At 39.8% G+C, this 23,119-nt stretch overlaps 1 protein-coding gene across 1 annotated transcript in view; it reads right to left on the bottom strand.

The window, feature by feature from the left end:
- The window catches only part of alph (alphabet), a 201,651-nt gene that overhangs the window by 5,715 nt on the left and 172,817 nt on the right, over positions 1–23,119 (bottom strand). The window contains exon 4 of the mRNA XM_067139131.2: positions 12,164–12,266. Within this exon, the coding sequence (XP_066995232.1) occupies positions 12,164–12,266 (103 nt within the window). The remainder of the gene's footprint in view (positions 1–12,163; positions 12,267–23,119) is intronic.

Raw genomic sequence — 23,119 nt, 5'->3', positions numbered from 1 at the left:
AAGTAAGGGAATGGAATAAATTATCAAGGGAAATGTTTGATAAATTTCCAAGTTTGCTGAAAATATTTAAGAAAAAGCTAGGTAAACAATTATAAATAAATGTAAATATGAGGTAAACAATTAATAGAGAATCTGCCACCTGGGCGACCACCCTAAATGCGGATCATTGATGATCGATTGATTCCCCTCTAAATCATTACGCGATCAGATATTGCTTCACCTACTCCAATTAGTTCTATTTTCTAGAAATATAGCCACCCATTCAGTCACTCTTCATCTAGTACAATTGTTGCACTCAATTTTTACCAGCAGTCCCCCACGATCTATCCTATCAAATGCCTTAGATTGGTCAATCACCACACAGTCCATTTGACCTCCTGAATCCAAGATTTCTGCTGTATCATACTAGAATCCTACAATTTGAATAACTTTTCCTAAACCTGAAATGCTTTATATCGAACCGTTTACTAATTTTCCAAAGACGTCTAATATAATTACAAAGAATGCTTTCCCAACGCTTACATGCAACACATGTCAAACTGACCAGCCTGCAACTCTCGGTTTCATGCTTATCACACCCTTCCTTACACACAAGGACTACTATAGCAACTCTCCATTCGCATGGTATAAACTCCTTCATACAAAAAGTAATCAAATATTTACGATAATATATCCCAACCCACTGTCTTTAGTATATCCTACCAATTCCAGCTGCTTTTCTAGTTTTCAGCTTTTGTATCTTATTGTGAACGACTTTGTCATCACAGGTAAACTTCAATACCTCATTATTTTTAATCACCACCTCCACCTGGACATTATCCTTTTAACCAACAATTTTTACATACCGTATTTCACGGCATAATCGTCGCACTTTTTATACCAAAATTTTCGAAAACAATTGTAGGGTGCGACCATTATACGATGAATATTTAATACCAGTATTTGTATTACTCAAAAAAATGTATTTATAACTAAATTGTATTTGATACAAATTTAAGATGCACGTAATACTCGCGTTTATACATCGAAATAATTAAAATAGTCTAAAACAAAATTCATAATTTTTCGCAACAATTCGGCGAACGTTTTTCCAACCTGAAAATAAAAATGAACGTATTAAGTTAATTTGTCATTAATTTGAGTATTATAGTTAAAATATTACACTTGCAAAATATTATCGCTTTGTTGTGAAATGCGGACTTACCGGTACGCAATTGATTCCAAATCTTCGGTGTCGCTATCGCAGGTTTCGCTATCTGATGCGCCGTCCTCGCCTCTGTTAATACCAGTATCAGATTCTTCGTCTCCCTGCCACACTGCGTCATCTTCGGAACCATCTAGTGCATTCGAAATCCCAGTCCTTTTGAAGCTCTTGGAGACTAGTTCAGGTGGTATAAGATCCCACGAGCATAACAAGTCCAAGGGTGGACGCCTGATATTTCCGGCGGGCGTCAATTGCTGATCGCCGCTCATCATCCACTCGTTGTAAAATCGACGTAAGCGGTCTTTAAAGGGTTTAACACATACGTCTAGTGGCTGCAAAGCAGATGTTAGGCCACCAGGAATGACTATCTGTCGTGTCTTATTTGTAGTGAGAATTTGCTTCACTTCGTTCACGAGGTGACCTCGGAAACTATCTAAAACAAGCAGAGCTGGTTGTTTTAGTAGTGCACCAGGTCTTCTATTCCACACAGTTTTAACCCAATCCAGCATGAGTTCTACGTCCATCCAACCCTTTGGTTGCACTCGTACATGAATTCCACGGGGAAACTGTATATTCTTAGGCATCGTTTTCCTCTTGAAAATGATGTAAGGCGGCAACTTTCTCCCGTCAGCTGTAATGGCTAGCATTGCTGTGCATCGCAACTTCTCACTACCGCTGGTTTTCATTAATACACTCCGTGATCCTTTTAGCGCAATAGTGCTGTTGCGAGGCATATCAAAAAAGATTGGAGTCTGATCGGCATTACCGATTTGAGAAAGCAAGTACGAAGTTTCCTTGCGCAAACGTATGACAAATCGGTGAAAATTTACAATCTTGTCCGTGTAATCAGCAGGCAACTTTTGGCTTAGTGTTGTTCTCCTTCGCACTGACAGATTGTGTCGTCGCATGAACCCCTTAATCCACCCATGAGTCGCCTTAAACTGAGTTACCGGTATGTTGTGTTTGCGCGCTACCTCCTGTCCCTTAATTTGTAACATTTCATATGATACACTGCAGCCATTGTTACGTATTTCACTGACGTACCTAAACACTTCTTCGTCAATTATAGGAAACTTCCCTGTTTTAGGACCTCTAAATGCGCGTCTAGAAGGGTTTGTGCTTTTTTAGCTTGTTTTTTACTTTCCGCCAGTCATGCACCAACTTTTCACTCACAGAAAATTTTCTTTCTGCAGCTCTGTTCCCGTGCTGTTCAGCGAAGGCAATTACGCTTAGCTTGAAACCCGCAGAATAGTTTCTATATTTACCCATAATCGCTTATAAATGCTTCACACGTTAATGTTTTGCGATATAAATGACTTTCCGTAATTGTTCACTATTAAAACAAATTATTTCTGCAGACACCCAAAACACAAATTAAAAACTTAAATTCTCACGCACACAGGTCTACAGTAATCACGTAAATCTGAAACAAATAAATGCATCTGTGATCTGTCCATTCCAGAGCAGCCAATACTGTTAGGCAGCAAGGAAGCATGCAACAATTTATCAGTTTAGCTCGTTGGTTGCGACACACTACTGCGCTTGCGCAAAGCTCGCAAACCGGAGCTCTAGCTAGCGCGGTGTAGATCTACTGTATAGTTGACTGTATTCCGAGACGTCAGTAACAAACATTCATTTTTTTCAATTTCTTTTAAACATACGGCAATTAGGTTAATATTTCTTCCCAGTTATTGATGATTTTACATTACATTACTGACGAGTTTATAAAATAAAACTTGAATAGCATTGGATAATAATTATCTTGACTGCTTGGATAAAAGTTTTCATCCCATACCCGGACACTTATGACGTAGTAGTAAGATAAGAGTCTAGCGATGACAACTGAGACATCGTAAATAATTCGGCTGAATAATTCCGTGGAAATCTGCGTTATCGTCTTGGATTTCACTTCGTGCGCAATAACACAGGAGCTGGCCCCATGGTGTAGGGGTAGCGTGCTTGCCTCTTACACGGAGGCCTCAGGTTCAATTCACGGCCGGGTCAGGGAATTTTACCTGTATCTGAGGGCTGGTTCGAGGTCCATTCAATCTACCTAGCCGGTATTTCCTGGCGACGTTGCCGATAAGCGATAACTTACAGCCTTACGTATTTCAAATGGGAACTCATAATATGTAGGTGGTTAATAAATAGTACACTGTCTCACGACCACGTTGTCAAACTGCCGATAGTCTACCGGTAAGCCATGCGTCGTACATATACCGGTATTATTTATTTATACGTTGTGCAACATGTCGCAAACGTGACTGTGTTGCCAAATTGCCCATAAACCATACACGTATTTAAATTGCGCATTCATGTGCAACTTACGTTGCAGTTCCATTTACCTTTTAACCAGATTAGTGAACAAAATTTGGACGTGCGACAATTATGTAATTAAAGGTTTAAAGTCCGATTTTTGTATTGAAAATAAAGGATGCGACGATTACGCGGTGGCGACGATTATGCCGTGAAATACGGTACTTCTGACTGAATAGTGCTGTCTTCTGTAGATCCTCACGTACACACTCCTCTTGTTCCTGGAATGTCCTCCAAGGAACCTGTTTCTGCCTTAATTACCTATAGGTACATACCATTCCATTTTTTACCAAAATTAGTATGACTGCCAATTATGTTTGCCATCATGTTATCCTTAACCGACTTCTTTGCAAGATTCAATTTTCCAACAAGTTCCTTCAATTTCTCTTTACTTCCACTGCCATTTCTAATTCCATTTCTTTCCAACCTGCACCTTGTTCTTAGTCTTTCCACTTCTCTATTATAATCTAGCGGGTCTTTACCATTATGTAGCACCTTCAGAGGTACATACCTGTTTTCACATTCCTCAACAACTGCTTTAAACCCATCCCAGAGTCTGTATACATTTTTATTTACTGTTTTCCACCGATCATAGTTACTTGTTAAAAGCTCCCTCATGTCCGTTAAAAAAAATAGCATCCATATGGTACTGCCTAATAGTCCTACTTTTAAGACCTTCCTTTCTATCACATTTATTTTTAACTACAACAAAAACAGCTTTGTGATCACTAATACCATCTATTACTTCAGTTTCTCTATAGAGTTCAACTGGTTTTACCAGCACCACGTCCAGAATATTCTTCCCTCTCGTTAGTTCCATTATTCTCTGATTCAGCTGTCCTTCCCAGATTAACTTATTTGCCATTTGTTGGTCATGCTTCCTGTCATTCGGATTACCTTCCCAACTGACATTCGGTAAATTGAGATCACCTGCTACAATTATGTCCTATTCCATATCGTTTCCAATATACCAGATTCATCATTATCATCGTTTTCATTTCAGTCATTCAGCTCCAGTTTTCATTTCAGTCATCCAGCTCCAGCCAGGTCAGGGTGTTGCTGGTACTGCTCCACTGCTGCCTCTCCTTGCATCACTTCTCTTAAGTAAATGTATTCCATTCCACTGTTCTTTTTCTTATACTATTCTTGACGGTCTATCCATCTTCTCTGGGCTTCCCTCTTACCTTTTCCTCTATCATAGCCTCCAACACTTGTTTTGGTATCGTTCCTTCCTCCCTCCTCATAATATGTCGAAACCATCTCAATTTATTCTCTTACTCCAATCACTCAGTTTATTTACCCCTATTACTTTTCTGACCTCAACACTTCTTACTCTGTCTCTCCTTGTCTTTCCTACCATACTCTTCAGAAACTTCATCTGACTGGCCTGAATTTTACTCTGATCTCTTTCTGTCATTGTCCAAGTCTGTGATGCAAATGTTAATATAGGGGTGTAGTACACCTTGTACATTATCTCTATATATTTCATAGGAACTTCACTGTTCTACCCCAAGTTGATTTCATTCTGGTGTAACATATTTTCCACTTTACCCTTCTGCTGATCTCCTAATCTGACCTAGCATCTTGCATTATTTCAATTACCAAATATTTGAAGAATCCAACAAACTCAAGGTTTCGTCCCCTAATACTAACGATTTTCCTTCTCTTTCACCACAGTTTTGCTCTTCTCCACACTGATTTTCATACCATGCTTCTCAATATTAAAGCCTCTAGTTGGATTGGCACTTTTGTGTTGACTCCCCAGATCACTACATCAGCACCAAACAATATTTTCATATCCCCTCTACATGATTCCTTTAGATTTTCATCCACAACCATTATAAATATTAGTGGAGACAATACACTTCCCTGTCTTAGTCAGTCTGGTTCCAAACCAATCTGTTCCCCCAATGGAGTCTAGGCAAAATTGGAACACTTTTCATACACTGACTGCTTTTCTTAATTCCCTCGATAGCTCTCCACACACTTTTCTTTCTAGGATTTCCCACACCTTTTCTCTATTAACACTAACATATGTTTTCACTAGATTAAGGGATACCATCACCAGTTCTTTTCCATATTCCCACTGTATTTCCATCTTATTATCTTGTGGTAAATATAGGGTCTATCTTTTATCTGCACTGTCAAAAGGCATACTGCTCTTCATCTAAATTTCTTTCCACCTTCCCCTCATCATCCATTCTATTATTTTGATGATGATGATGATGCTTGTTGTTTAAAGGGGTCTAACATCGAGGTCATCGGCCCCTAATGGTACGAAATGAGACAAAATGGAATGACAAATTAAATGTCCAAAATTCTCCACTAACCAGAATTCAAAACATGAGGACGAAGAATGAATGGATGGATATGAATTTAAAACAATCAGTGGATGCGACCCGGAATGCCTTACATTCACAGAAACTGACGTAAAACAATAGGATTACTGACCAAGGGACTGCTGCTATAGCATAACACTGAATTGATGATGTTTGCAGTCTAAAGGGGGTCCAAAATCCAAGTTATTGGGCCCTCATTACGGTACTTATCGCTAGGAAAGTAGAACCATGGTATTTGTCATGTTGCGGTACTAATCAAAAGTAGCAGAGACTCGCGGTATTCCACACATTATAGTACTACTCACAGGTTATAGAATTCAACATAAAATAAGGACCTATGGTTTTTCTCACATTGCGGAGCCATTTACAGGCAACGCAAACCTATGGTGTTCATCACATAAGAGTACTAACCTCAGGGACCTGCACTATCCTGTGGTGTTCCTCATATTGTGGGTACTTATCATAGGCAAGGCAGAACCATGGTAGCTATCATCCCATGGTCCTACCCGTATGGTGGTACTAATCATAGGTACTGCAAAAGCCGACCGCACGGTGCTCCTGTGTGCTACTAATCACAAACCTATTTGGTACCCAACATAGTGGTACTACGCGCAAGTAAAAGCGACCTATGGTGTTCCTCGCGTGGTGGTACTAATCACAAGTAGTTTCATGGTTTTAATTTGATCCATCGCTTGGTCGCCCCTTTTAGTTGCCTCCTATGACAGGCAGAGGATACTGTGGGTGAATTCTTTGCCTGCGTCCCCCACCCACAGGGGTCTTTCTATTATTTTCTCCAATATTTTGGCTGCTTGTGACAACAGTGTAATTCCTCAATAATAAATTGTCACATACCTTCCTATCACCTGTCTTAATTGTTGTTGTTGTTGTTGTTGTTTGAGTCATGTCCACAGACTGGTTTGATGCAGCATGGAGATGCCACCCAATCCTGTGCTAACGTTTTTATTTCTATGTAACTACTGCATCCTACTTCTGCTCTAATCTGCATATCATATTCATACCTTGGTCTACCTTTACCGTTCTTACCGCCTACACTTCCTTCACAAAACAACGGAACAAGTCCTGCGTGTCTTAAGATGTGTCCTACCATTCTATCTCCTCTTCTCTTCAAATTTAGCCAAATCGATCTGCTCTCACCAATCTGATTCAGTATCTCTTCATTCATGATTCAATCTATCCAGCTCACCTTCAGCATTCTTCTGTAACACAACATTTCAAAAGCTTCTATTCTCTTTCTTTCTGAGCTAGTTATCGCCCATGTTTTACTTCCATACAATGCCACGCTCCAGACGAAAGTCTTCAGACACACCTTTCTAATTCCTGTGCCAGTGTTTGAAAAGAGCAAATTTCTTTTCTTAAGAAAGTTCTTCCTTGCTTGTGCTAGTCTGCATTTTATGTCCTCTTCATTGCTGCCATCGTTATTTTACTACCCAGGTAACAATATACACCTACTTCCTTTAAGACTTCATTTCCTAATCTAATATTTCCTGCATCACCTGCCTTCGTTCGACTGCACTCTAATACTTTTATTTATTTTAATCTTGTACTTCTTACCCAAGACTTTGTCCATACCATTCAGCAAGTTCGAGATGTTCTGCAGTCTCAGATAAAATAACAATATCATCAGCAATCTCAAGGTTTTGATTTCCTCTCTTTGGATTGTGATTCACTTTCCAAATTCTTCTTTGATTTCCTTTACTGCCTGTTCTATGTACACATTGAAAAGGAGCCTTGCCTCACTCCTTTCTGGATTGCTGCTTCTTTTTCAAAGCCCTTGATTCTTATCACTGCAGACTGATTTTTATAAAGATTGTAGATATTTCTTCTTTCTCGGTATATGATCCCAATCACATTCAGAATCTCAAATAGCTTGGTCCAATCAACATTATCGAATGCCTTTCCTAGATCTACGAACACCATGTACGTGGGCTTGTCCTTAATTCGATCCTCTAAGATCAGACGAAGTCAGAATTGCTTCACGTGTTCCTATAGTTCTTCTGAAGCCGAATTGATCTTCTCCCAAATCTGCTTCAACTTGTCTTTCCATTCTTCTGTAAATAATATGTGATAAAATTTTGCAGGCATGAGATACTAAACTAATGGTGCAGTTGTTTTCACAATTGTCAGCACCGGCTTTCTTGGGAATAGGTATAACAACATTCCGCCCAAAATCGGAGAGCACTTCTCCTGTCTTATACATCTTACACAATAAATAGAATAACCTTGTCATGCTGGTTTCTCCTAAGGCAGTAAGTAATTCAGAGCAAATGTCATCAATTTCAGGTGCCTTGTTCCTAGTTAGGTGTCTCACAGCTCTGTCAAACTCTGACCTCAAAATTGGGTCTCTCATTTCATCTGCATCAATAGCCTCTCCTTGTTCCAGAACCAAATCATCTACATCTTTACCTTGATAAAACTGCTGGATATGTTCGTGCTATCTTTCTGCTTTGTCTTCTTTCCATCCGAGGTCTTAATGTTCATACACCTAGATTTCCTTTTTCCAAAGGTTTCCTTGATTTTCCTGTATGCAGCATCTAACTTCGACATCCTTGCACTTCTCCTTCAGTCATTCTTCATTAGCTGCCTTGCACTTTCTATCCACTCCATTCTTTAATCGCCTGTATTCTTTTCTGCCCTCTTAATTTCCAGCATTCTTGTATTTTCGTCATACATTAATCAGGTCTAGTATCTCCTGAGTTATCCACTGATTCTTAGTTGATCTTTTCTTCCTTCCTAACATTTCTTCAGCAGCCCTACAGACTTCATTTTTCATGACTATCCACTCTTCCTCTATTGTGTTTCCTTCAGTCTTTTCATTTAGTCCTTGTGCAACATGTTCCTTGAAACAATCCCTCACACTCTTTTCTTTCAACTTGTCTAGATGCCATCTCCTTTCATTCCTTCCTTTCTTCAATTTCTTCAACTTCAGATGGCATTTCATGACCAACAAGTTGTGGTCTGAGTCCACACCTGCTCCTGGGAAAGTTCTGCAATCCAACACCTGGTTTCTGAATCTCTGTCTAATCATAATGAAGTCTATTTGATACCTTCCAGTGTTTCCAGGTCTTGTCCACGTATACAGCCGTTGTTTGTGGTGTTTGAACTAAGTACTAGGAAGGACTAAATTATGATCGGTGCAGAATTCAACCAGCCGACTTTCTCTTTCGTTCGTTTGTCCCAATCCGGATTCTCGTACCGTATTACCTTCTCATCCTTGACCTACTACTGCATTCCAGTCTCCCATCACAATTGGATTCTCGTCACCTTTTACATATCGTATTAAATCTTCTATCTCTCCATATATTCTTTCGATTTCCTCATCAGCTGAACTAGTAGGCATATAGAACTGCACTATTGTGGTGGGCATTGGTTTGGTGTATCTTGACAATAATAATTCTTCCACTATGGTGGTCGTAGTAGCTTACCCGCTGCCATATTTTCTTATTCATTATTACACCAACTCCTGCATTTCCCCTGTTTGATTTTGTGTTGATAATTCTGTAGTCACTTGACAAAAATCCTGCTCTTCCTGCCAACGTACTTCACTTATACCAACTACATCTAAATTTAGTCTATCCATCTCTCTTTTCAGATTCCCTAACCTACCACAATGATTCAAACTTCTAACATTCCACGCTCCGATTCGCAGAATGTCAGTATCCATCTTCCTGATGATCGCCTCCTCTCGTGTAGTCCCCGCCTGGACATCCGAATGGGGGACTAGTTTACCTCCGGAATATTTTACCTGGAAGGAAGCCATCATCAGTACATCATTCATACAGAGAGAGCTGCATGTCCTCGGGTGTTAGTTACGGCTGTAGTTTCCTACTGCTTTCAGCCGTGTAGCAGTATCAACACAGCTAAGCCATATTGAGTATTATTACAAGGCCATATCAGTCAATCATCTAGACTGCCACCCTTGCAACATCTGAAAGGCTGCTACCCCCCTTGTGATGAGCCATTCGTTAGTCTGGTCTCTCGACAGATACCCATCTGATATGGTTGCACCTACAGCTCGGCTATCTGCTTCATTGGGACGCGCAAGTCTCCTCACTGCGGCAAGGTAACAGGTTTCGCATGGGAGGCGTTTCTTAAATACTGGTGTTATTACACCTTTACACCAATCATCAGGTACTTGAACATTCTAGTTTTTAGGACAGTATTGTGTTTTTACCCCTTTTTCAGGATTGAAGATCCTTAAAAAAAGTTATTTTTATTACAGTTTCAAGAAACTAACAATGTTTTCATAATTTACACACCAAAAGTTTTAATGTTATCATGTTATGTAGCCAAAGAAAGTCCAACTAGACCGAAACATGTACTAGTTCGTACATTTGTTGAAAGGTGGATCATATGAAAATAATTATTTTACAGAAATGATAATACAATTTAATAGACAGACAAACGAATTGCTACTGATATGAGAGCAAGATGTAATGAACGTCAGGATCGGTTTCATTACCGAGCCGAGAGCACCAGCCCATACTAATTCACAGTTATGTTCAAAGCCACAGAGCTGGGATTTTTTCTAAAAATAAATTAAAGTCATCCTTAATATTGTATTTTTCATGCTTTCATCCCTTATCTAGTAGTAAAAAAAAATCTTGGCAGAGTAATCTTTTAAAGTATTGATTTATTAAAAAATGCTAATGGTGCAATTTGTGTGTTGGAACAAGAAACAGGATGTCCATTAAACTGCATACTGCAGTCTTAGACAGACACATGCCATAGTAGTCATGCAGGCTGCAACATTTGCATGGAAATTATTGTAGAGGTGACAAATACAGTCCTGCGGAGTTGAGATCCTTGTACCTGTGGTGCAGCTGGACATAGTTTATCGCCAGAGTTAAGGGCTATTTCACACAATGGTCAATTCAGTTCCAAACACAATCAATGGAAGACAGGTCTGATGATTGTGATGGACAAAGGATTGGCTTGAGATACCTTGCAGAAAATGTTGGGTTGCACAAGTAGAAAGTGGATGGGCACAGTATTGTCCTTTTGTAACTGCTATCTCCCTGTTGTTGCATGCATGGCAGCACAATGGGATGAGCATTTTGGATGTGCCATACACAGGTCCAAGCCAGTGGTCCTCCATGCACCACACAGCATATGCCTTTTGTCCCTTGAGGATCTTTTTCTTCAATACCATATGCGGTTGCAACATGACTGTGAGGCATGATTGGAGGTAGGTCTGGTGACAACTATGATCACACCACAGCTTACAAGTAAATAGTTGCTAATGGACACAGTCTACATCCCTGGGGTTAGAATACCTCTTATCAAGCCTGTGATTAGGCAAGATTGTTTGGACAAAGTAACAATCTCAGCATGCATTTGTATGTCTCTACTGTCTGCAACCAGACGTAGAGGGACGTGCACCATACGCTGATGAACGCCATCAGCAATGGTGCTTTACTGACACTTCAAAATGTTGTGCAATTCCACTGTATTATCATTCGGCCTCACAAGGACTAAGTATACAGCCCCAGTTACACTCACGTATATGATCTAATTTATTTCCTCCAAAGTGCTCCATTTTTAATGCTTTTATAGTATATGTCAATCTACACCTATCTCATCCAGCTACCCTGATTACCTTCTGTTCAAGATCCCATTTCAGGAGTCTGTGAAACAAAAAGACTTCTACAATTTAAAAGCACAGCTGTAAGTAAGATATTCTGACCTACCTACACTGTTACTGCATGACACATAATACCAGCAATACAAGACTGAAGGCCTTGAACCCACTTGAGGGACTCAATGTGAGAAATCAATGCTGTTGTCTTCCAGAATGTTAAAGAACTTCTGCAGAAAAAAATTCTGAGACCCCAGCATCTGGGAAGACCATCCACAATTAGAATCGACAATAATAAATAATAAATAATAATAATAATAATAATAATAATAATAATAATAATAAATCATTATAATGCCATTATTATTATTAATGAAAGTCTAGGTATTTGAAAAATGCGGGACGAGGCATGTTAACAACAAATGTAACTAACAGCTGTCAACCCCAATGACAACACACATGAAAGCAAGCTTGTAGTTTTTTTAGAAGTTAACACTTTTGCTTAACCTCGAGTATTCCACACTGCTGCTACATCCCGCCACGTAGAAAATACTGTGGATGAATTCTGATGCCCATTCACAAAGTGCATTTATGACAATGCATTCTTCAAAGCAATCTCATATCCAATAAAGGACAAGAAGTTCTTGGCAAACTCATTTTCAATTATAAGCATATTTTTGGGTAAATTTAATTGTACAATATACGTACTTGGCACGAAGACCTCCACCAGGGGGAAGTCCAGGTATATCTTCATCTGCAAGAGCTTCATACACATGCAGAAATTCTAAACCATCTCCATTCCTCACCAACTCTGCAAACATAAGATTATTCAACCAATGATATAATATCCTGCCAAATTAAATATATGTTATAGTTTAACAAAAACAAAATAATGTTGTCACTGTAATGACAAATTTAAAATCAAAAATTAACATGTACCATGTAGGTATGTACCTACACAGTTTTATAATTTAGATAGTTGATGTGATGTTAATGTTCAGAAGTTCATTTTCAGTAAGAACAAACACAGTGGTATTAACCAAGAGTGATCCCTTTGAAATAGACAGGTCAAAGGTTGTGCTAGAAAGGAGGTTTGAAGGGGTCACATCCTGTGTTCCGATACTTGTTGTTTAAAGGGACCCAATATCTAGGTCATCGGCCCCAACTGTATTCCAAGAAAATAATACAAAATTAAAGTGTATCGTGATGTAACCTCATGTGGATATTAACGGTTCCTTCATAATACATGAATTGCCACCTGTTATCTTAGAGGAAGGCAGAGACGGGTGTAAATTAATTGACGTTACATGAAAAGCTGCTGTGAGCATATAGCTGTCAACACACAAAAGTGGCCATTCTCCTGAATATAAGTCCCTTTGCTACCGTAATGTTACATGTTGTTGCATGCTACCATTATGGCATAGTGGTAATGAGCTAAACTGTTATTCATGAGGTTGTACGTTTGAACACAACCTCCTACTTGCCGAGTTTTTAAGAGAGAGGAAATATAAACGCTTCTGACTGTTCTCATAACTTTCATGAATGTTTGAGTAACTAACACCAGATTCATGAATTCATTATGCCATGACTTCTTCATTATTTACGACACTTTGGCTTCACATAGAAAGAATGAAAAATGTTATTCTCAACAAAAATATATTTTGTGGCATAAAAAGTCTCAATGGCACCTGCCTTAGGAAATTCAAACAGTTAAAAGTAAAAAAGTAAAAGAAGAAGAAAAAACCAAATTCACTATTCCCAACTCTATCACATGTTGCGGTCGAGTGGGCATGGAGTCGACTAGTCTTTTCAAATAATTACTGTTCTCAGCCATGACATCCCACACATCCTTGGCGAGCTTCCACATATCAGGATTTCTTGACAGGGAGACTGAGCCAATTTTTCTGTATGTGCTTATTTGCTGGTCCCAAATATTCTCAACTGGGTTCAAGTCCAGAGAGCAATGAGGCCAGTCTGTAAATTCGATATCCTGTTGAAATTGAAGAATTCCATCAGGATACAACAACTTAATATAAGGAGCCATATAACGTTCCAGCTACATTTTATATTTATGCTGGTTCAATTTTCCGTGAATGCAATGGACTGCTCAATCCATAATAAGAGACGCCCCCCCCCCCCAAACATGACACAGACACACTACCACTGCGGGCATGAATGGTGGTGTATTTGCTGTCAAATCGGGTGCCAGAGGATGATATAGCAAAGTGGGTCCTTCCCTTATAGTAGAAAAGGTGAATTCATCAGAAAAGATTACTCTTTTTTCCAATCCTGATCACAATTTCCCATAGCAAAGACTAAATACTAATCTATATGCTCCTGCTTAAGAACTTCCCTTGTCCAAACTTCAAACTGGCAGCCCTTAAGATAGTTAGGGGCAGGAAAATTAATAACTGCCTTCAAAGTAGCAGTGGTATGAAAGGGATTCCTTGCAACCTCTGCCACTAATCTGGCATCCTGTTGTGGTGTTGAAATATTCCTTCTGCTACTCCCAGCTTTTCGGGCAAAAATACTTAAACATCGATAATTTTGCACCCATCTCACAGCTGTCTTTTCCGAAACATGGAAAAGCCTAGCTGTTATGGATGCCTAATTTTCAAGTGAAATCACAGCCCACATTACACTTTCTTCCACCACTTTATGGAACCACTTCAATCAGCTGCAAAATCACAGGCAGAAATGTCGTCATCGTTTACCTCGCCGTGTGTTAACTTTTTTTTTTGCTAGTGGCTTTACATCGCACCGACACAGATAGGTCATATGGCGACGATGGGATAGGAAAGGCCTAGTAGTTGGAAGGAAGCGGCCATGGCCTTAATTAAGGTACAGCCCCAGCATTTGCCTGGTGTGAAAATGGGAAACCACGGAAAACCATCTTCAGGGCTGCCGATAGTGGGATTCGAACCTACTATCTCCCGGATGCAAGCTCACAGCCGCGCGCCTCTACGCGCACGGCCAACTCGCCCGGTGTGTGTTAGCCTCTACCTAAGTCTTAAAATAATGGCAAAATATATACCCATAAATTTTACAACTAAAAATTAATAATACATAATAATATAAATATACTGACAGTCTTATTAATTACTATGTCATCTTCATAAATAAGTTCCGAAGATTTAAAAGAAAATATAGTTCATAATCTTCACCTCAGAGCTGTAAGCTGTTTTCTGAAGACCTGCACAGAGTAACTGTATCCACAAAATAACTCCTTAATCATTGCTTTGGTTATAAGTTAAGAAATACAACCACAGCTGCTACTATTACTACAAGATAATATTACTGTCATAAAATAAACCTATTTGTATAGCATTATTAAATAATCAGAATATAATCTAAATGAATGTTAAGTTGTAGAGGTATGGCAAATGTGCTGAACTGCATCAGTATGGAGCAAATCCTGTATACTTCAGGTGGAAGAACACCTGAATTTAGACAGCACATCTCAGGTTCAAATTCTCATCACTCCTCTTCATTTCATTTTTACACGATAATATGAAGCAAAAATATAAGAAAGAGAAAACTAACAAGTATTATGCATGTGTATTGCTCCATAATTAACATTTATATTGCTGAAGAACGAGAGCAAAATAAAAACGGTAACTTCAACAAGGCTCGAACTCGCAACCTTTGAATCATTAAGCGAGCACTTTACTGCTGCTCCATGAGAAGCAGATATCAAATGATGACTCCTTAAACACCATAGTTCACAGTGCTTCTACTGCTCATCTACAAGCACATGAAACATGTAACAGCACTGGGATCTGAAGTTTAACTTAAAACATATTAACTATTCAAGTGCAGCCACATTTTTTAATTTTTTTTTGTTTGTTTGTTGGGTCAGCTGTATTATTATCAACCACTTCTACATTATGAGCACCATCTTTGTTCTTCTGAAAGGAAAGATAGTGAAGTATTTCTTCAACGTAGTTTCAGTTAAGTCAGCAGTAAAATCTCTGGAGGTCACATCCAGTGTTATTACAACGGTGAAGATACAGCATAAAGCAAACATGTGCACAAGGGTAGGAACTTGCCTCCCAGTTAGCTCGCATGCCCTCAGCTGCACCATGATAAAATGCTCAAGGGGAATGAGGGGAACAACCACAAGTGCTTCTAAGCTCACTAGGCAAAAAATTAGTCAGCCTAGTGCGCACGCAGAGATGGAGTGTTAAGCCTGTACAGATGGCGCAACGAACGAGTCCCATGCTTAACCGCACGAACACTGCCTCTATGTGAGCATAAGGCAGTAGCGAAGAGTGAGACATTGATGTTTCCAGAGGACAGTGCATGTCAACATGGGTAGATATTTTGCTATTTGTTTTATGTCGCACCGACACAGATAGGTCTTATGGCGATGATGGGACAGGAAAGGCCTAGGAATAGGAAGGAAGCGGCCGTGGCCTTAATTAAGGTACAGCCTGGTGTGAAAATGGGAAACCACGGAAAACCATCTTCAGGGCTGCTGACAGTGGGGTTCGAACCCACTATCTCCCAGATGCAAGCTCACAGCAGCGCGCCTCTAACCACATGGCAAACTCGCCTGGTCATGGGTAGATGTAAGAATGTGACAGAGTGGCAAAATGGGGCAATCGTGTTCGGCCATACCCATGGCCATACCGTGCGTGAAGTATGTTTCACACTGGACTGTTCAACATATCTACAAGCAGTGGTACATTACATGTGGTCACGAAATATGACATCAAAATTGTGGTTGGAAAAGGGACCCGAAACATTTCACGGCTTGTGAATCAAAATCGCTTCCAAACCCGAAAGGAATTGCTGCAGTCAGTGAATGAAGATCCATCCCAACTGCATGCAATGAACATTCGAAGTCGGTCACCTCGCAAGAGGCCATTGCTCACACAGGCACATAAAGCTAAGCATCTTCAGTGGGCTAGAAATAGAGAATTGCGTGAACAAATCCTCAGTGAGTGGCTTAACCTGGTTGTGACGTACCTGCATATCCTTATGGACTCGCTTCCTAAGCGAATCAAGGCAGTTATCAAGTCCAGAGGCGGAGTTACATGGTATTAAACAAGTCTAGTAATTATTTCTCCAGGGGTGATTCATTTTTGTCCTGTACACTGATTCTCCACGAGCAGGTAAAACGCCGCTGTTCGCCCACCTGACCGCTCAAACTTTTTGCCTATTCTACATGAGCGGTTGAATTGACGCCTGTAAACAGCGCCGAAAACGCCGGCGACACGTGCAGCCATTCTCCACCAGCGATAAACCTGCCGTACTGTAATGATGGATATCGTACAAATAGGTTGTGTTGTCGGAGCTGTTCAATTACAGTTATTAGCAATATTTAAAAAGAAATCTTGTAAGAAAAAAAGTTGGTGGACTCACCCTGGGTTATCGAATCGGCTCACCACTGGAAAATTTCATTTAACGTTTTGCGAACACAGGAGCTATACAGAATTTTTTTTTCCAATATTATAGAATGTCAGTTGCTTCATTCAATGAGCTGTTTGAACTTATTAAGGTGCATATTACTAAACGAGTGAAATACTAGGGAAGTCCTGAAATTTAATTCCCAAAAAATTATATTATTAGTGGTCTTATCGATAAATATCACATAACTCAAGTTATATAGAATTAAATTTCCCATCATTTATGTCCCATACATGTTTACCGTACCGGCTATGATAACAGAGACATTCATGAATTTGTATTTTTGTTGCTAAGTCCATATCAACGCCGAACCAGGATAAAATGGGTTGACATAATATAATGAAAATCTGTACATAGAGTCGGGGAATAAGAAACTACAGTCTAAGCTATAAACAATTTTATTCGCCCTGTATGAAAGTGTAGTTTAGGGGAAGGCGCCTAAAATTAAATTTTTAAATACCTATGTTATTGGTCCTATCGAAAAGTAACTTACTACATAACAAAAGTTATAGAGAATACAATTTCCGACCATTTCAGTTTTACCGTACCGACTATGATAAGAGTGGTATTTCAGACTCGGAAAAAAACTAAATGTGAAGACCTACAATATTGAAAGCGCACAACATACATCAACAATAATATTACATTGACCATTGTTTGTTGTGATGTTCTTTGTCTCTTACGCTGCCACTCAACTTCGATAGATGGGATTACTGCTGCGTACGGAGTATAACAGACTGACTGAATATTGGCGGGAAATATCTCGGGAGTTAGAAAACGTTCTTCTTTAGCATTCCATTCCTCTGGTTCATACATTTCCTGATACTGCTAGTACGTAATAAACTGGCTCATCATAGTATTCCAGCTATTCGATCTCTACTCTGATGCACTGTTTTGAATGAGGAGTGTGCACATTTAAGGCAGAGGCTCATTTAGTAGTAGTAGTAGTAGCAGCAGCAGCAGCAGCAGCACCAGCAGCAGCAGCAGCAGCAGCAGTACGACCTGGTCTAGTATTACAATTTGCTGGGGCTGTACCTTAATTAAGGCCACGGCCGCTTCCTTCCCACTCCTAGCCCTTTCCTGTCCCATCATCGCTGTAAGACCTATCTGTGTCGGTGCGACGTAAAGCAACTTGCAAAACAAAAAACAAACACAAAGAATTTCAATTTTGGCTTACTCCGAATTATAGCACCACAATTCACTAAATAATTCAAAATGAAACCCTGAAAAGAGCCGTTTTGTAAGAAAAGCTTCTTCCGCTTCACTTTTATTAAATCTATATTCATTTTATTCCAAATTAGCAGTGAAGAGGGGCTTTCTCCTCTGGCTTTGAGGAAGAATTTGCCTCCAAGTCAGTTTTTTCCGCCGCCAGTACAGTGAATTGAGATTTTCCGATTCATCGTGTATTCCTTGGAAACAGAGTAGTAAAAGGGCATAGTTTTTGCCCTGGGACTCTCCATTATTCGACACGCCCCCCTCCCCGCTGAAAAAAAGACGAAGAGTGTTCAAGAATCATGGCTTGGTCATTCCAGCTCTGAAAATTCGGATTGTTTAATCGGAAGCGTAGTACTGTTCGTTAAAAGTGAGAAAATGCATGATTTTTCATCTGATCGGGTATTTCATATGAACACATTGATTTTAATCGTGTCATTCCTACTGACATCATTGTAATGACCTATGTTCATTTCAGTTGAGAAAATGACTAAGACAGTCTTTCTGAGGATGTAAAAAGGCAGGTGGAGATTGAGTGTCTGCCATTATAATATAAACTCCCTAACCTGATTGTGACCGATGGTAGGCAAGCGGGCCTACCGTTACAATGAATATTCTCTAACCCAGTCTTCATATGAGAAAAGACGTTTGGTGACTTCCCCGTCGCGTTTCTAGGGTAACGTTAAGAGCTATAGAATTTAATACAATCTTGCTCACAACGTGTACACTACGTAACCTAGAATTATGTACCCAATGTAGAATTCCATAGCGAAGTACGGGTACATCAGCTAGTAAAGAATATACTACACTTCAGGCAGTTCCTATCGTGCGACAGATAAGGGTGAACTGCTCACTTCCGCCACGTGGAGTATGATTCGCTGTTCTACCGCTAGTAGGAATAACGCCTCTGCCGTACCAAACCGCAATCCATGTCCACGCCTAGGTCGCCCTTTTTAGTCGCCTCTTACGACAGGCAGGGGATACTGCCGGTATATTCTACATGTGTGTGGGGGTAGGAGTTCCTCTAGTGCTGATATTTTAGTGTTTCACTTGGTCTTCTGTGAGGTGCAGTCTTCCAATTGGAGGAAAGCTGAGAGCTTGCACAGGACATGTGATTGTGATGAGTGTTTTTTAAAATCTTTAATTGCCTTGAATTTCATGCTTGCTTCATATATATTATTTTATGTTATGTTATTTTTTAAATTCATGTCTTGCCTTTACTTTGATTTTGACTGATGATGGTCTCTGGTAAGACCAAAACTAGTTTAAACTTTTTAAGGTTACAACAAACAGTGGAAACCTTTAGCTTTTGTTTTACACTATATTGCACTTCAATACAGATTAATATGAAATTTATTACCTATGACAATACCATTATGCTCAATCAATACATGTTTCATACTTTTCCACCTTTTAAATTTAAACCTCATACTTTATGTATCTCCATAATGTGCGTTTCCCTCCCATATTCTTCTTTTGACAGCATTAAGAAGTTTATGTAAAGTGGGGGGGATTTCTTTGCAGACTTTAACAAATACTAAAAATGTTTGGTGCACAATACATTTATAGAATTTCTCAAGCTGTCTTCTTCTGACGAGGACGACGTTAACCTGAGTACCAATATAGTTGGCCCATTATTGGACATTATAAATTTTCCAGCTAACTCATTCCTGGTTGCCACCGTTTCACCCCAGTGTGCTAAGTTGGGCTCATCAGTTGGTAAATACATAGCACACCTACCAAGTGGCCTCCACAGTATGCACTAGCCACGCATCTAAGTGAGCCCAACTTAGCACAATGGGGCGAAACGCTGGCAACCAGGAATTAGTTAGCTGAAAAATTTATAATGTTCAATAACAGACCAAATTTATTGGTATTATGAACTTACTCATTCGGGACAAATATTTCAAGTTCCCTATGGGAACCAACATCTATATCATTTAACCTGTGTTACGAGTCACAGTTCCATCTTTTGTGGCTCTTTCACAATGCCTAGCAATATTACTCCGTGTCCTTTAACTTCTACCAATAGCTTTAGCAATCCTTTCCACAGCTTTCTTGAGAGGGATTAAGAGACCTATCCTCTTTACAAAACTGTACACTTCCTACTGTAAGATCGGAGTACTCACCACATTTTTTTTCAGGGGTGTCTGCATTCTAACTACAATGCAATGATATATCAGATTATGAATAATTTCCTCAAAAGTTTGCAAGCTCTCTAATACGGAACAGTAACACTGCATCCAACATGTAACCAAGCTCAGTGCTAATGGCACAATGATACGCATGTGTAGACTGTACAGCGTGCTCTGGTCCAACCTACTGTGTCAAACACAACGGTTTGTTTGCACGAATCCCGCAAGTAAAGACTTGAGCAACGTGTAGTACATAAATAAACACATATATACAATTGCATGAAAACTACTTCTTCCCAAGTTTGGAGACTATTCAAAGCTCTAAATCCAACCAAGCAATCCAACCAATTGTTTCAATGGACGTGCAAAGGAGTCCTTCAGATGTGTCCTCGAAGCCTTGGATGAGGCATTGGTGGGCTCTGTTGTCCACCGTTTCCTGTTCCTCACCACAGTCGGAGCAAGAAGAGGTCCCCATTACCATTTATGGAGTGTAGCTGCATATCTTCTCTAGTCGGTTCTGCTGGTTTAGATATATCCTATGGTGCCTGTGTAGATGGAAATCTAGAAAGATGTTTAATACACATAACAGACCTAAGTAATAGTGGAGGTAATGGATGTTTCATATAGATTTTTATCAGAGATTGGTGCTGCCTTCTATAAATATAAAATTCTGTTTTAGATTTTAAATAAGAAGTGGCCTTAAAACAACACACCCCTAATGGGTTTTGACTGGGGGGTGAGGAATGGTGAGAAGAATATACATTTATATGCTTACTGAACCTGGGGCCCTCTGAACTGATGGCAACTACACTGGTTTCATACCATACTCATTGCACCTATTTTCAAGTTCCAAGATATTAGACTGCAGGCTTTCGGAACAGTCTGCCATTAAGACCAAGTCGTCAGCATAGGCCAAGCTGCTTACTACATTTCCAACTAACTGAATCCCTCCCTGCCATTTTATACCTTTCAGCAGATGATCCATGTAAACTACGAACAGCAAAGGTGAAAGATTACAGCCTTGTCTAACCCCTGTAGGTACCCTGAACCAAGAACTCATTCTACCATCAATTCTCACTGAAGCCCAATTGTCAACATAAATGCCTTTGATTGATTTTAATAATCTACCTTTAATTCCATAGTCCCCCAGTATAGTGAACATCTTTTCCCTCGGTACTCTGTCATATGCTTTCTCTAGATCTACGAAACATAAACACAACTGCCTATTTCTCTCACAGCATTTTTCAATTACCTGGCACATACTGAAAATCTGATCCTGACAGCCTCTCTGTGGTCTGAAACCACACTGGTTTTCATCCAACTTCCTCTCAACGACTGATTGCACCCTCCCTTCCAAGATGCCGATGAATACTCTGCCTGGTATACTAATCAATGAGATACCTCGATAGTTGTTGCAATCCTTCCTGTTCTCTTGCTTATAGATAGGTGCAATTACTGCTTTTGTCCAATCTGAAGGTACCTTACCAACACTCCACGCTAATTTTACTACTCTATGAAGCCATTTCATCCCTGCCTTCCCACTATACTTCACCATTTCAGATCTAATTTCATCTATTCCTGCTGCCTTATGACAATTGAGTTTTTTTACCATCCTTTCCACTTCCTCAAGCATAATTTCACCAATATCATTTCCTCCTCCCCATGAGCTTGGCTGTTTGCAACACCACCAGGATGATTTCCTTTTACATTGAGAAGATGTTCAAAATATTCCCTCCACCTCTCCAGTGATAACATTGGATCTATTATGAGTTCACCTGAATTACTCAAAACACTGTTCATTTCCTTTTTCCCTCCCTTCCTAAGATCCTTTATTACTGTCCAGAAAGGTTTCCCTGCTGCTTGACTTAGCCTTTCCAGGTTATTACCAAAATCTTCCCATGACTTCTTTTTGGATTCAACAACTATTTGTTTCACTCTGTTTCTTTCATCTATGTACAAATCCCTGTCTGCCTCGGCCCTTGTTTGGAGCCATTTCTGTTAAGCCTTCTTTTTACGTTTACATGCTGCTCTCACTTCATCATTCCACCAAGATGTTCGCCTTTTCCCATCTTTACACACAGCTGTTCTTAGGCATTCCCTTGCTGTTTCTACTACGGCATCCCTGTATGCCAACCATTCACTTTCTATATCCTGAACCTGCTTGCTGTCTACTGTCTGAAACTTCTCACTAATCATATCCATGTACTTCTGTCTAATTTCCTCATCCTGGAGACTTTCTACCCTTATTCGTTTGCAGACAGATTTCACTTTATCTACCCTAGGCCTAGATATACTTAGTTCACTACAGATCAGAGTGTACATCGAAAATCTGCAAAAAAACTCGTACATTCCTAACAGATTTCCTGAATTCCAAGTCTGTTAAGATATAGTCTATTATGGATCTGGTACCCCTAGCCTCCCATGTGCAGCGGTAAATAGCCTCATGCTTGAAGAATGTATTCGTAACAGCTAAACCCATACTAGAACTGAAGTCCAGCAAACGCTTCCCATTCCCATTCGCTTCCGTATCTTCCCCACATTTACGAATCACCCTTTCGTATCCTTTAGTTCTATTCCCAACTCTCGCATTGAAATCGCCCATTAACACTATTCTATCCTTGCTGTTGACCCTGACCACGATGTCACTCAATGCTTCATAAAACTTGTGAACTTCATCCTCATCTGCACCCTCACATGGTGAATACACTGAGACAATTCTAGTCCTAATTCCTACAACTGACAAATCTACCCACATCATTTGCTCATTTACGTGCCTAACCGAAACTATGTTGCGTGCAATGGTGTTCCTGATAAACAGCCCTACCCCAGTCTCTGCCCTTCCCTTTCTAACACCCGTCAAGTACACTTTATAATCTCCTCTATCTTCCTCATCTCCCCTTACCCA

This window comes from Anabrus simplex, chromosome 2 (assembly GCF_040414725.1).
Source record: "Anabrus simplex isolate iqAnaSimp1 chromosome 2, ASM4041472v1, whole genome shotgun sequence".
Classification (NCBI taxonomy): domain Eukaryota; kingdom Metazoa; phylum Arthropoda; class Insecta; order Orthoptera; family Tettigoniidae; genus Anabrus; species Anabrus simplex.
This window is presented reverse-complemented; position numbering and strand designations above follow the sequence as displayed.